At 40.4% G+C, this 14,468-nt stretch overlaps 1 protein-coding gene across 1 annotated transcript in view; it reads left to right on the forward strand.

The window, feature by feature from the left end:
• Positions 1 to 14,468, forward strand: part of LGR5 (leucine rich repeat containing G protein-coupled receptor 5) — a 124,690-nt gene that overhangs the window by 84,345 nt on the left and 25,877 nt on the right. The window contains exons 5-8 of the mRNA XM_054026474.1: positions 4,622 to 4,837; positions 7,089 to 7,160; positions 11,120 to 11,188; positions 14,242 to 14,313. Of these exons, the coding sequence (XP_053882449.1) occupies positions 4,622 to 4,837; positions 7,089 to 7,160; positions 11,120 to 11,188; positions 14,242 to 14,313 (429 nt within the window). The remainder of the gene's footprint in view (positions 1 to 4,621; positions 4,838 to 7,088; positions 7,161 to 11,119; positions 11,189 to 14,241; positions 14,314 to 14,468) is intronic.

The raw sequence follows: 14,468 nt of genomic DNA on the forward strand, positions 1-14,468 counted from the left end.
CAGCCAGTGAGAAAAATCACAGACAGGGTTTTTGTTCCATAATAATGACAGTTTTATGTTTAAGAAAAATATCCTCTGACCCTGGTCCAATAGCTGTACCCCTGAGAACAGCCTGTAATGTTTCTATGCCATATAGTACACATTTTCTGGTCAGCCATGAGCCTTCCAATTTCCCAATTTATGTTCTTCCAACACTTATTAATAGTTTTCATATTGTAGCTGTAGCAATTCTTTGGACACTCAGCCAAAGAAGAGAAAACTATCACAGCTCCTAGACACAAATCTCTGACGTGGTCCAGATCTGCTCTCGTACATTGTATGAGCCGCACACTAGGCCTAAGGCCCAGATCATTTCCGTCCAAGTGAATCACCACAATGACTGGCAGATCACAGCCTCTTAAGTCCCTGGTTAGATGTTGCAGAGTGGGCAAACTCAGATGTCAACACAGGCCACCTATCTCCACCCAAATCAGTCGGTAGTCAGCAATCCCCATGTCATGGTTTGCCCCTGGCTCTCCCACAAACTTCTGCAAATCTTGTGATCCAAGAATCACCCACAGTCCATACATTGGCAATCCTGGCATCGCACATATTTCTTTTCCCTCAGTGGTCAAGGTATGTGTACTATCAATTCCAAACCTCCATGCTGTGTGTCTTTGGAAATACCACACTAATCTTCCCTGAGATCCGTAAGTATCCACTTACTTCCCCCACGGGCTAGTAAAATACAGATTTTATCAACCAACCTAAGGCTTGCCTACCACCTGTCCTCATTTCCTGGCTTCTCCACAGCGTCAACCCCTCTCTCTGTCCCCCCTTCTCTCTCTCTCTCTCTCACACACACACACACACACATACATACACACACACAGTCCTCTCCAGCTTCTCGCCACCAAATATAACAGTTTGGTTAAACCAGCTACTGACTGTTCTGCACACACAGAAGCCTCCCCATAAACTGAAAACATGTTCTATTATAACAGGCACGACTTGTAGCAAGAAACCTGAGTTATTAAATCTTTATTGCACAGGTGTACAAAGCTCAGACTAAAAATGTCAGTTGTGGGACGTTTACCAGGGGCAATGGCTTTGGCCTATCTCCTCAAACTACCCACGCAAGCATAAAGTGACTGCAGAGAAACCCCCTCGGGTGCACAGTGATTCTTCTAGACCCTACATCTATGCAAGCGAAGAAGTGAATGTGTTCTTAGATACCATTCTCAATGAGTTAATCGGTGGGGCCTGCGGACCCCAGTTTGAGAAACACTGCTCTAGCCATTTGTCTGTATTGGCACATGTGTATTGTAAAAACTGTACATTTTCTTAAATACCATTCTCAGTTTAGGTCCCCCAAATATTTATGGGTTCCATGCATTATCTTGGGTAAAATTTGACATAATTAGACCGTTTTGACCCACATCACATCAGTAGTGTGATCTCTATCTCTGTGCAAAAACAAAACAAAACAAAAATCACCTAGAAACTTTTTGAAAAATGGCTACTTTATAGGGGGCTTGTATTTCCACAACCCCTAGCTCAAATTACCCCAAATTTGGGTCATTACCCCTCAATTGCACTCTTCTGAGGCATATCAAATTTCAAAGGAATCCAATTAAGCCTATTTAAACCTTTAAACAGAAGTTCTGACACAATCTTAACTATAGTGATGGGCCAGCACCACTATAATCTTGTCCCAGTTCCTTGGGCATAGTTTGGGGGGATTTAGGGAGGCATTGCCCCCCCCAACAGCAATCCTTGGGCAGGCACAGAATTTGCACCCCCAGTCAATTGGCCTGACTGGAGCTTCCACCCCAAAATATAGTAGTCAAACTATGCCTAAACCCAGATCCTGTATACACTGACAATAGTCCAGAATACCAGTAATAATTATGGAAGGAATTAGTGTTTTATTCTTAAATCTGAGAGTCAGCTCTTTTACTTTATCCACTTTTAGAATTCTGCATGAATAGTATCTTTACATGAGCTGCAAAACATATGGTCAGAGCATACACAGTACAAACAATTACAGTGGACTACATTGTGCATAATTTAAGCATTTACTTTGGACATTTTAAGTGAGCTCATGATAAATATCATGCTGGATGTCATTTTATAGGCTGCGTATCAGAGGAGATCAAATATTTTTGTATCCCTAAATTGGCTTTCTTTGGAATATAATAGATCTTTTAAACGGCCCACATGTTAACTATATATTTTAAATTATAAGTAAGGTCATGTTTATGAGTTAATGGGTTTAGTTTTGAAAGTGCCAAAACTTTGATCAACATGAGTAAAAAAGTTGGCTGAAAACTATGATTTTGCTCAATGTTTTATACATCAGTATAGATTATTTATATGATGCCAGGAAACACACAACCACTAATGAAATGTTTTATTATCTGCAAGTTGGAAAATGGTACTCAGGAATTTATTTTAAAAAAAGATTAGATAACAAAGAAACATTTGTTATTTATACATTTTAAGAGCACTTGTAAGTCCTGCAACTACACTACATACTGTATAAGCCATAGTAGTTTCTTGCTTTGCCATAAGTTATATTGAAACAATAATTCACCTAACTTTGAATCACAATTAAATACGACTGCACACACATACATACAGGGGACAATACCACTTACATTTGGGAATTTATGCTTTCAACTAACTCAATTTCTAAATTTTCTGTAAAATATGTGGAGGATGAAATCCTGATCCCACTGAAATCAATGAAAATATTGCCATTAACTTCAGTGCGGCCAGGATTTCATCCATAGTTTCTGGATCATCTAAAACAAAACAACTTCTATCCTGCAACCCTTGTGCATGTAGCCCCTTTGGAGTCAACACGTGCTGCAGACTGAGACCCCACATGAGACAAGATGTTAATTGCAATACAGTAACACATTTAAATTGAATAAAGCCTCCATTCTTTAATCAGTGTAACTGTCAAACTAGTGCAACTATAACTCCTTAGTTTACATACAGACATCACACAGACAAGAAATTTACTTCTAACCAAACACAAAGAAACGCCATCTACTCACTCAAATTATACCTTATTTGAAAACACAAGCAAAGTATGTTGTTGCCTGGGGAGTGGGGGAGGTACAGCATGGGTATTTCTAAACTTTTCCAGCCTCACCCATTGTTGACAGACCCTTGAGTTATTTTGGAAGCTCTGTCTCTGCTGCTTGCCATGTCAGTTATTATAGTGAAAATTTAATTGTACAAGGGCTTTGACACTGAACTTTATAAATTTGTTCCAACTGACCTTGTCTCAGTTATTTGCAAGTCTGGCACGGAGCCTTAGAATTCATTATTGGTTCTCATGCAGTAGGTAGAAGCACTGTGGAGTAGGAGACAGAATGGACCCGACATTTTGCATGACTGTAAATGAGGAAGCACTTTAAATAAAGAGATTAGTATGCTTGCCACAAAGCGTATTCATTCCCCCTCTCTCAAATGGACCCAGTTCGGGTTGTGAAGGATTACCTCCTTATGCTCAGGGTGCATCTGTTTGTTCTGTAATGTTTTCAAACATGCTTTTGAAAATTCACTACTGCTTCCTTTTAATAACATCCTGTAAACTGGCAGCCTGAACAAAAGAGCTAAATAATTACTTTTGTAGTGCAAACAAGTGTGCAAAGTCATTAAAGCAGATTAGAAGTAAGTAAAAGCATAGAAGAGTTATGATAAGCATACAGATCACATATATGTTCCCTGACATTTCAGAAAATTGAAGTGTTCTTCCAATTGTGCTCTACCAGGAACACAAAATAAAAATAATTTTAAACCATTGATTATATAGGGCCTGATTCTTATCTCAGACCTGTTTATGCCCTTGAAACTGCATTGATTATTCCTGATTTACACCAGTGTGAGATCACAATGAGGCCCATAGAATCTAGAGAAAAACAAATCATCTGTTGTGCAGGTATTCTCCCTGTGTTGGTTCTGCAGCAACCAAACTGCTTTAGTTTTTCCTACGGATGAAACCAGCTCATCGGTAATGCTGGTGCAAAATAAAAGGAAGTCGTCTCTGCCCTGCAAATGACACGTTAGCTTCAGCCTTCATGAGAAACACAGGAAGAACCAATATTTCACCAAATGTAATAGATACAATTAGTCAGAAATAAAAATTTCTTTTTAGGCTTCTAAGATGGTGCTGAAAACTATGGAGAGTCAAATGCTTCTTTCAGTTACGCAGAAGCAATCTCACGACCCAGAGACATTAAAATAATGAAAGAGTCTCTGAATGAATTTCTGACCTAGTTTTTAATCCCTTAAGGTGCCTGAGAGCTCAGAAGGGGAAATAAACTCATTGCTCAGCCCATGGAGGAGTGCCATATCAATCCATAAAAGAGTCACACTGATGGCTCCAAAATGAGTCCAGTTTAGATATTGACTATAAGAATGTTGACCATGGTGTGGGGCCTCAAGGACCAGAACGTAAAGTAGAAGAAAATGTGGGTATCTCCAGAGCACCAACAGGGGATGTGATGACCCTTCCCCCCACCCTCCCCTTTGGAGCACTCTATACTTGACAGTATCCTTTTACGTCTGTTGTGTCAATTCATTACATTTTTCTCAGAGTCAGTATTCCAAATTTCTGGTTTTTTAGACGCCTCGATGCCAACCACATCAACTACGTGCCACCCAACTGTTTCAGTGGCTTGGTCTCTCTTAGACACTTGTGGCTGGATGACAACTCTTTGACAGAAATTCCTGTGCAAGCTTTTAGGAGTTTATCAGCACTTCAGGCAATGACACTGGCATTGAACAAAATACATCACATACCAGACTATGCTTTTGGAAACCTCTCCAGTTTGGTAGTTCTGTAAGTTTTATTGATTTTTTTTTAATGATTTTTGCAAGACCTTGGCCTCTTTGTAATAAATTATTTCAAGATGCAATGTCTAAATTAAGCTTTGTAAGAGATACTTTAAAACTAGACTGCCCAAAAATGTGAAATGATCTGTAAACCTTGAGGTTGGTTAATATGGGCTATTGTTTTATGTTATAGTTTTAGCATTAAATTGATATTTTGGGCTATAAACCGGACACCTCACATAACACATTTTGTACAAGATGCATCATTATTATGTCATAATCATATCATAATCCTACCACTGTGATAAATACGGGGTGCAGAGTATCATAACCATAGAAGCTCATCCGTCACCTCTAGCAAGTGCAGAATGTGAGCAATACAATTATACGAGGTACAAGCCATACAGGGTAAGCAGAAGGAATTCCATCTACCACCTTGTGGACAGACTTTGCTCTCTGCCTGTGTGGGTACAGATTGAGTTTCAGTATGAGATTTTAACCTTTTTAGATTTTAACCTTTAAAAGAATGGGTATGTTTCATTTGGCTGAGCTTCCAGATCCCTCAGTTATTTTTCATCATGTTGTCAACCACTTGTTAAGGTAGAGATCTTCTCATGCCCCAGCTCTCCTCCCAGTCTCATTTCCCCACCTTCCCTGCTGAAACTTCAGTAACATTAGGACAATTAAGAAGACAAAATGAAAATAAGCTTCACTTGATGCAATAGGTGCTGCTGCTTGGCTAGGTCCCCTCATTTTGCATCTGCTGTTTATCTCCTGTTTCTGGGTGTAAGACTTTAGAGTTATTAGTATTTAATCACCCCTAACTATCTGCAGCACCCAGTGTTCCAGTCTCTCCAAATCACTTAGTGTGGTTCTGTTCACATGTTTTGCTACCCTCTCTCCAGTTCTGCAAATCTTAAGTCAGTGGGAAAACTCACATTGGCTTCAATGGGAGCAGGATTGGACCTATGGTCATTAAAGATGCAAAACTAATTGGAGTTTTGGGGCAAATTCTTCATACTGCTATAGCCTAAAAGGTCAATATAGTATTTGGGATTAAAATGATTGAGGTTTCTTCCTAGAGAGGAAAAAAAAAAATTTTTGGTACAATATCAGAATCTCTATCTTTTAGAGTCAGTTCATAAATAGCTGAATACAGTTTGTGTAGGTTCTAAAAATTTATCGAGAGCTTTTGATAACTAAAATACTTCTGTGTAAAACAAAGACATGGATGAGAATAGTATCTGACTCTCACATTCACAGACCTTCTCTTCTTTTATGTACAACTCCCACAGTTTCTCTCCTACCATGAGGGCGGAGTGAGGAAGGTAAAATAGGAGAGAGAAGTCAGCTGGAAAAGCATTCTCTTAAACAAAAAAATGCACTGAAATTACACCAAGTTACATCCATCCATGTTACTAAGCTACACAGAGCAATTTCTCTATTAAGATCTAAGAATTTAGAAATAGGCATAAGCAGCAAAATTCTAAGCCAAATTTTGAATGTCCCAAACTTTCAGATCTGCAGGTTTGTTTCAAGCCAATCACTACCAAAAAAGTCAAACTGAAAATCCTATCAATTACATAACATATCATTGGAAATTAATTGTTAATTATGCTAGTGTAACAGGGAGGAAGTCAAGTTATAGCATCAGTGAGATCAATTATATTTACTAACTCACACTGAAATTCTGATTTTTGGTCATGTGAATATATCTGTTTCTTACTACACTTAGTCAGGCCTCATGTACATTTTGTCACTTCCCTGCTTCCCATCCTGCCCACTCCCCATACCCAGCAAAAAAAAAAAAAAAAAAAAACCCACACAACACTTTTAAAGACGTTGTATCTAATTTAAATATATATTTTTAAATCACCAGTGACCCTATTTTTAAAGTTTCAGAACACTTAATAGGAAATCCCCATGTGTCTAAAATTAGAACGTATGGGTAGGCACTTTTAAAACAAATATGAAGACAGAAAACAAATACATTAAATGAAAGAATCACAATCTCTGCAGTTTAAAAGCAAAACCTTTCTGTGGAACCAAATCAAAGCCTGGGTGGGTGGATGGGGGGAGGGGAGGGGTAGAGGTCGGGGAAATGCCCTCCTATACATGCTCTTGCAAAAAGCATGACTTGCATATAATCAGTGCATGCCTGAAAATAAGTTTCTTTTGATTTAACCATCAACATGTTTTGCTTAACTCCACTGTGTGCAATGTGCTTTCCTGACTGTGCTCTTAATGTTCCCCTGCAGACATCTCCATAACAATAGAATCTACTCCCTGGGAAAGAAATGCTTTGATGGGCTCCACAGCCTAGAGACTTTGTGAGTTGACCTCTTATTTGTTTCCATTTTTTTTTTCTTCAGTGTTTTCATTAATATTCTGAAAGAATAAAAATACCAAACATGCTTTTTGGCTTGCTTAATTGCTAAAAGCCAAACGTGCTTTTTGGCTTGCTTAATTGCTACAGGCTCTGGATGATTGTTTACAATGACTGCAATACACATGATTGTGTACAGTGATCCTATTTCTCAACTATAAAACTACACTGCTTTTTTTTATAGGCAGCATTTATTAATAAATTATTTAATGGCATTTTAAAACTGTACCAGGCGCAAAATAACAAATGACTATTCAGGGATAGTTATTCTTGCTTTGATAGTGCTACAGTATTTGTTTGTTTATCTTTAGTCAGCAACGCTAATTGACATAGAGGTTAAGGAAAAATTCATTGTAACCAAAAAGCTTTTAAGTTTGCAGAATGCATCTTGCTACATAGTGTGGTTGCGGAAGCAGTCAGATACTTTGACCTCTTGCACAAAGGAAAAGCTCCAGGTAGCATCAATTACAAACATGTTCTTCTTTTTAAAAAATTGCTCCAATTGTTAGTCTTTAAAGGATTCGCTTGAAAAGTTTCTGTGTTAGAGGGATAAAGTCACCTTAGCACCTACAATAGTTCAATAAAGTGCAGGAGGTGAACACAAGGCTTCCCTGAATAGCATAAGAAAAAAAGAATTCTGGGAAAAGAAGACTAAACAGGAAAACAACTCCAAAGTTTAAAGGAAAGTAATTTGCTCCAGACACGCACAAATAAAGATATCACCATCTCTGTTTGGTATTGGAGCCCTGACCCACTAATGCCTAAGGGATAATAATCCTTGCATATCTATTCCCCTTCCTCTCCTATACCACAACCAAGTGAATCCTCTCTACAGATCATAACCAACTTTACCCAACCAGGGCACTTCAAGAGGCCCAACGGCTTTGGTGCTGATGCAGAAGTCATAGAGTTTCAGGCCAGAAGGGACCAATAGATCATCTAATCCAGGAGTCTCAAACATGCGGCCCTTGGAGCTCTTCCCTGAGGCCTGCCAAGCTCCCCGCGGGGCCCCCACCCCCCAGTTACTTCCTGTCGCCGCCAAACTCCCCTCAGCCCTGCCCCCACCCGAGTTATTTTATGTATCAGCTAAGCTCCCCATGCGCTGCTCCCCAATGTCTGGGGCCAGGTCTCTCCCCTGGCCCTGCCTGCCGCCCTCACGCACCTCCCCCGAGTGTCCCCCAGCCTCACTTGCTGCCCCTTCACTGCCCCGGCCTGCAGCTCACGCTCGGATCTGCAGGCTTCTGGCATCACTTGCTGCCGCAGGGTCCTAGTGCCCCCCTCCAATAGGGTCAGGGCAGGCTGTCCTTCCCCTGCCCTAGTCCTGAGCCTCTCCAATGCCCCAAGCCTCTCCAATGCCCCAAACCCCTCATCCACAGCCCTCACCCCTGCACCCCCTCCTATCCCCAAACTCCATCCCAGAGCCTGCACCCCCACGCCCTGCCCCAGCCCGGAGCCTGCACCCAGCACCCAAACTCCATCCCAGAGCCTGCACCCCCTACCCCCTGCCCCAGCCCGGAGCCTGCACCCAGCACCCAAACTCCATCCCAGACTCTGCACCCTGGACACCCTCCCCGATCCAAACTTCCTCCCAGAGCCTTAGGCAGGTGGGGGCGGAGTTTGGGGGGAGTAGGTTTTGGGCACCACCAAAATTTCTACAAACCTGCCACCCCTGGAAGAGGCAGAGCAGGGGGGGAGTGGTGGTGCAGCCCAGTGCAGTGGGGCGGCTTTACTGAGTGTATATATATTATTAAAACCGCTTGGAGGAGGAGGTGGAGAAGAGACGGGGCAGGGGCGAGGCCTCATGGAAGGGGTGGAGTGGGGGCGGGGCAAGGGGCAGCGACGGGGGGTGTCAGTGATGCGGCCCTCGGGCCAATGCACTAGTCCTCATGTGGCCCTCATGGTCATTTGAGTTTGAGACCCCTGATCTAATCTGACCTGGTGTATATCACAAGCCACCACAACCACACAGCACCAGCACACTAAATCCAACAACTGAAATCCAACACTAAATCCAACAACCACAAAGCATTCCAGCCCACAGGAGACTAGACTTTTATGTGCCACAGGAAGAATGAATAAACCAAATGTCAAACAAACATCATCAGAACCTAGTGGTTGGTTTGCTTTTTAATCCACAAAACCATGCACTGCTCACTTTCCAGTTGCATTTAGGATCGGGGGGGTTAATTTTGATCACATAAACTAATCCTCTCTACTAGAACTTGAGTTTTCTATTGTCAAGAGCACCCTGCAATGTTACAGCTTTGACTTTTACCCACTGTGCATAGAGAGAAAGTCCCTCAATAAAATACCAGAACAGAAGAGGAAAAATGTGATTGTTCTTTAAGGAGACATACACACAACAGTATGCAACTGTCCTGAAATGGGGGGAAAAAGCAGTGATTTTAGTTATCCTCCCAGCCCTGGCTAGCTGGTGTGAAAGGGAAGAAGATATAGATGACAACCTTGACCCTGGAAAGGAGGGAGGAGAACTTGGAAAATATGGTACCTGCCACAGTCATGTTTATTATTGCATTGGTTGGCACGACCATCAGTGGGGAGGCTGTTTTGGAATCTGGCGTCAAGATAGCCAATCACCTGGGCTGCATTGGGTGTCACAGGGTTATCTTCTTCCCAGTCTGGGCAGATCCATCTCAGCTAGAGGGCCAAACCAAATTACAAATGTTCATTATCTGTGTAATCAACGCACAGGGCCTGAAGGAATTTACAAACAGGAAGAAAAGCCCTGTTGACTAACGACAGCAGTTTCCTGCCTGTGTTATTAAGGATGATGATATTTTGTTGAAGTCCAACGTGAATCATTGTTTCTATTTAATTTAGTCAAATTATCTCTTATTTAAATTGTTAAAAATCTATTCTCTACAAAGCAGAAGCTTCTACGGTGCTCCATGGAGCTGCACAGTTTGACAAAACAGTTTGACAAAACAGACCTTTCTTCATTTTAGTTTCAACTGCATACTTGGGCCAAATTCTTCTCTCAGATGATGTGCATGGGTTTCCCAAGCCAGGAATAAGCACGTGGCTAGTGAACGTGCTGGAATGAGGAAATGTCTCACTAACAAGCAGTTCTTAAAATGGAATACCAGGTTGCTAACCTAAATAAAATATTATTTTTACGACTTGTGTGTGGCAAGGAGTTGTTGTTCTTTCTCCTTTACTCCGTATTGATATTGTCAACCTTACTGCAATCTTGAAACCTCAGAATAGGTGAAATCCTCACCCCATTGAAATCAATAGACATTTTGCCATTGACTTCACTGGGGCTGGGATTTTGCCCAATAACTATTTTTCCATTGATATTTCTCCTTTGCTATTCCTGAATATTTATCTTTCTTGTTTTCACATACTGTGCCAAGAAACAGGTCAGAAAATTAAAGCATGATAAACATGGGAGTTGGAAAAGAGGCAAACTGAACCTAAATAATGTGACATATGAACCATGTAAGATTCAATTCACTGTACAAGTACAGGCATTTATTTTAAAAATCAGTTTTAAGATGAAAAATGCCCAAAATATTTCTATGTAAATGTTGCAAAGTTGTCCATAAGTAAGAATAGATTTTCCTTTCATGCTTACAAATGAATGGTGGGGAGGAGAGATCAGAAAATAGCAGGTGGCTTATTAGGATTTGTAAATGTCCATATTTTCTCATTTCCAAATTGGTAACACTTAATTAAAAATAGCACCATGATCAAAAATAAAAATGATGATCTGCATTGGATGGCGTTTATTAAAAAACATCACATTTTGAGGATTCCCTAGCCTTTGGACCTATTTCTTTATTTAATGCATGAAAGATGATACTTCCTTACAAATCCCAACAAATTCTGTTATCCCTTAAACAGTGTATAACCTAAATTATATGATCTATTTTTATGCAGAGATTTAAATTACAACAGTCTGGATGAATTCCCCACTGCTATCAGGACACTCACAAACTTAAAAGAACTGTAAGTATTGAACTCTACCTTATTGAGAGGATGCTTTGGACAATGTTTTTTATTTGGGAAAAGCTGATGATTTCTATCAGTGCTCTTTAAAACTTTCTATATCCTGGAAAAGTGAGCAAACATGCCAACATATATAAAAGAAAATTTTCAGCATTTCATTTATAACATTTAACTTCGATAACTTTTACTTGTTACAAATGCTCTTTTGTACTGAAAAGAATTTTTGAGAGAGTATTCTTTTCTGGAACTTTATCCTTGAAATGCAGTATATCATAATAATAAAAGGACACTATCAATTTTGTTTCAGCTTCAAATGTGAGACTTGTTTCAAAAGGCGCAATGCCTGGGCTAGGAATTTCTGTTCACTCATAGGCATTTTGGAGAAATAGGGGAGTCATTTTTAACCTTATTTTAAACAGGGTTTTTTTCAGTGTAAACATTCGTGTGCAGTGTTGTAAACTGGAAAACTTATGGAAGCGTAGACATGGTTTGTAAAACAGACTAAAATCAAAGGTGAAACTGACCAGCCTAGATTAATTGTGCAAGTTAGTTGAATTGCAAAATAAGCAAACAGCTAGAAAGATACCAGTCAATTAGATTTCTTAAATTCTTTCTGTTTGAATGATCCACGATGTTAAAGATAGCACCAGCAGGCATTTTTTAAAACATAGATGATCACAGATGCACTGGGCCACTAAGGGTATGTCTACACTGCAATTAAAAACCCTCCGCTTGCCTGTGCCAGCTTGCAGGACATGGGCTAAGGGGCTGTTTAACTGTGGTGTAGACATTCCAGCTCAGGCTGGAGCCTGTATTCTAGGACCCTCCCACGTCGCAGGGTCCTAGAGTCCAGACTCCAGCCTGAGCCCTAACATGTACACCACAATTAAACAGCCCCTGTGCCCAAGCCCCTTAGCCCAAGTCAGCTGGCACAGGCCAGCCACTGGTGTCTAATTGCAATGTAGACATACCCTTAAGAGTGCTTCGTGTTGCCATTGCCATACAAAGCAGATATAAAGCCAATTTAACAAGCTGCTTGGAAAATCCTTCAGAATCCCTAGGCAATGTAGGGTCAGCGCTGCAGCTCCTATGCCAACACTCCAGTTCTGGCATAGGGAACGTGGCCAGAGAGAAGGCATTGTGGCCATGGGCTACTAATCTACCTTATTCCCAGCTGCCATAATGGCCCCTTGACATAAAATACAATAGCTCGGAGGGGGTGGCATCTGCTGACCTCAGGATGGGGTAGCCACAAAGGTGATACCCAGATGTGTACTGAACAAATCCTGGCTGGCTCTGTGAATCTGGGGCACAGTTTTTATGATCAAGATGTCCCTTTATATATTATTCTCTGGGCATAAAAATCTACATCGAAAAGTTGAAATTGTAAGTTTCTTAGAAAGTATTTGAAGCAAACTTCAGTAAAACCTGCCTTAATGACCACCTCTGAGACCACCTGTCACAAGCGACTCCTTACAGATGCCATGGAACACCGCTGCTATCTGGTGTGCAAATCTTTAAAGAGAGAGACCGCTTCTGATAAGAGACCACTTTTGCTAACTCCCAGGAGTAGTTGCTCTTGGCGGGTTTTACTGTATATGTGTTGTGTAGCATCTTTTTGCTTCAGATTTTTGGCCTCTTTAGTATCAGATCTGCTAATATCAGATTGTGTGGCTTCAGCCAGGGTGTTTTAGTCCCCTAAATTCAGTCTCTGCCTGTCTGGAGCATGAAATTGTACAGCACCAAGGCTCTGATTCACTTTAAGCATGTGTTTGAGTGCTTTGCTGGATTGGGACCCAAGAGCTCAGTAATATATCTCCAAGTGGTTACTGAGTACCCTCAGCTCCCATTGATTTAAATGGGAGCTGAGGGTACTCAGTACCTCATAGAAGGTGCTCAGCACCTAACAGGATCAAACATTGAGGCCTCAATCCTGCAAACACTTATGCACATGCTTAACTTTAAGCACATGAGTAGCCCCTTTGACATCAAAGGGACCACTCACAGGAGTAAAGTTAAGCACGTACATAAGTGGTTGCAGGACTGGGGCTTCAAAAGTTGCCTTGTAGTTCTCCCTGCGAGTTAAGGTAATGACACAAGTATACCTATATATTGATGAGGGACTAGTATTTTCCCTGAGCGCTAGTAATGCCATTTCCTCAGCTACGTCTGCCATGCAGGGAGCAAAGGATTGATCTGGGGAATCCTGCTTGGTAGAGTCTAGGCCACTCAGCCAATCTGTATATTGGTTTTGAATTAAATAGTCTTCTGTTTTGGTTGTTGCTTAGAGCCCAACTGTGTATAGGCACATATTTTTGATTGCATATGGTATATAGAAAGGAGTATAAATATAGAGTCTTGATTTTCTAGCCCAGTTACACAAGCAAGACAATTAGTTCAGTGAAATTGATAATCTGGTATTGGTACAAGTAATGACTGAGGGTGCTTGCATCCGTGAACAATTCAAGGCTTTCTAAATTTTTTAATTTAATCTGAGAAGCCTTTGTCATAGTTCATGATTGAACTAACTAAAGTTTCTCACACAAATCATCATTGTTCATTTTGAAACCTTAGTTTGTTTTTAACAATGGCAGAATTACTCATATGAGTACAATGTAGTAATTAATTATGAGACAAAGAATTTGTCTCCTTTCTAGAAGGCAGTAAGTACATTGTACAGCTTGTACTTCTAATACTTCAATAAAGAAAGGCGTGTGGGAGGTTCAATGCATGGTATGTCATGACACAACATGTAAATTGATATATACACTATACATTCACATAAATCTAAATCATCCCAGAAACAAGGATGGTATGGGACAAGTATTGGGATGAAATGCTTTCCATTTTCAGTCTTAATCCAACTAACTGCGATGTCCACATTGACTAGAAAGCCAAAGACACCATTGCTTGCAGCTACAGAGGGTTTTGATGAATTGTAATAGTTCTATGTTACTGTGAAAAACAGCCCAAAAATAATAAATGTTTTTAATGTATTACAGGTTTTACATTCACTCTTTTTGTTATTGTATAAAATATTGTTTTTTCCCCAGGGGATTTCATAGTAATAACATCAAATCAATACCTGAGCATGCATTTGTGGGCAATCCATCACTTATAACCATGTAAGTGGAAGCAGTTTACTTTGATATTTTGTATATCAAATGTGGAATTAAATACAATATTTCTGTGTGGTTTTCTAACTCATCTACAATGTAAAGGAGCATAATGTGAGTGCATTAGGTCTCCTACCTTTCAGGTCATTCAGTTTTCTTAGTAC

The sequence above is a fragment of the Malaclemys terrapin genome, chromosome 1 (assembly GCF_027887155.1).
Source record: "Malaclemys terrapin pileata isolate rMalTer1 chromosome 1, rMalTer1.hap1, whole genome shotgun sequence".
Classification (NCBI taxonomy): Eukaryota; Metazoa; Chordata; order Testudines; family Emydidae; genus Malaclemys; species Malaclemys terrapin.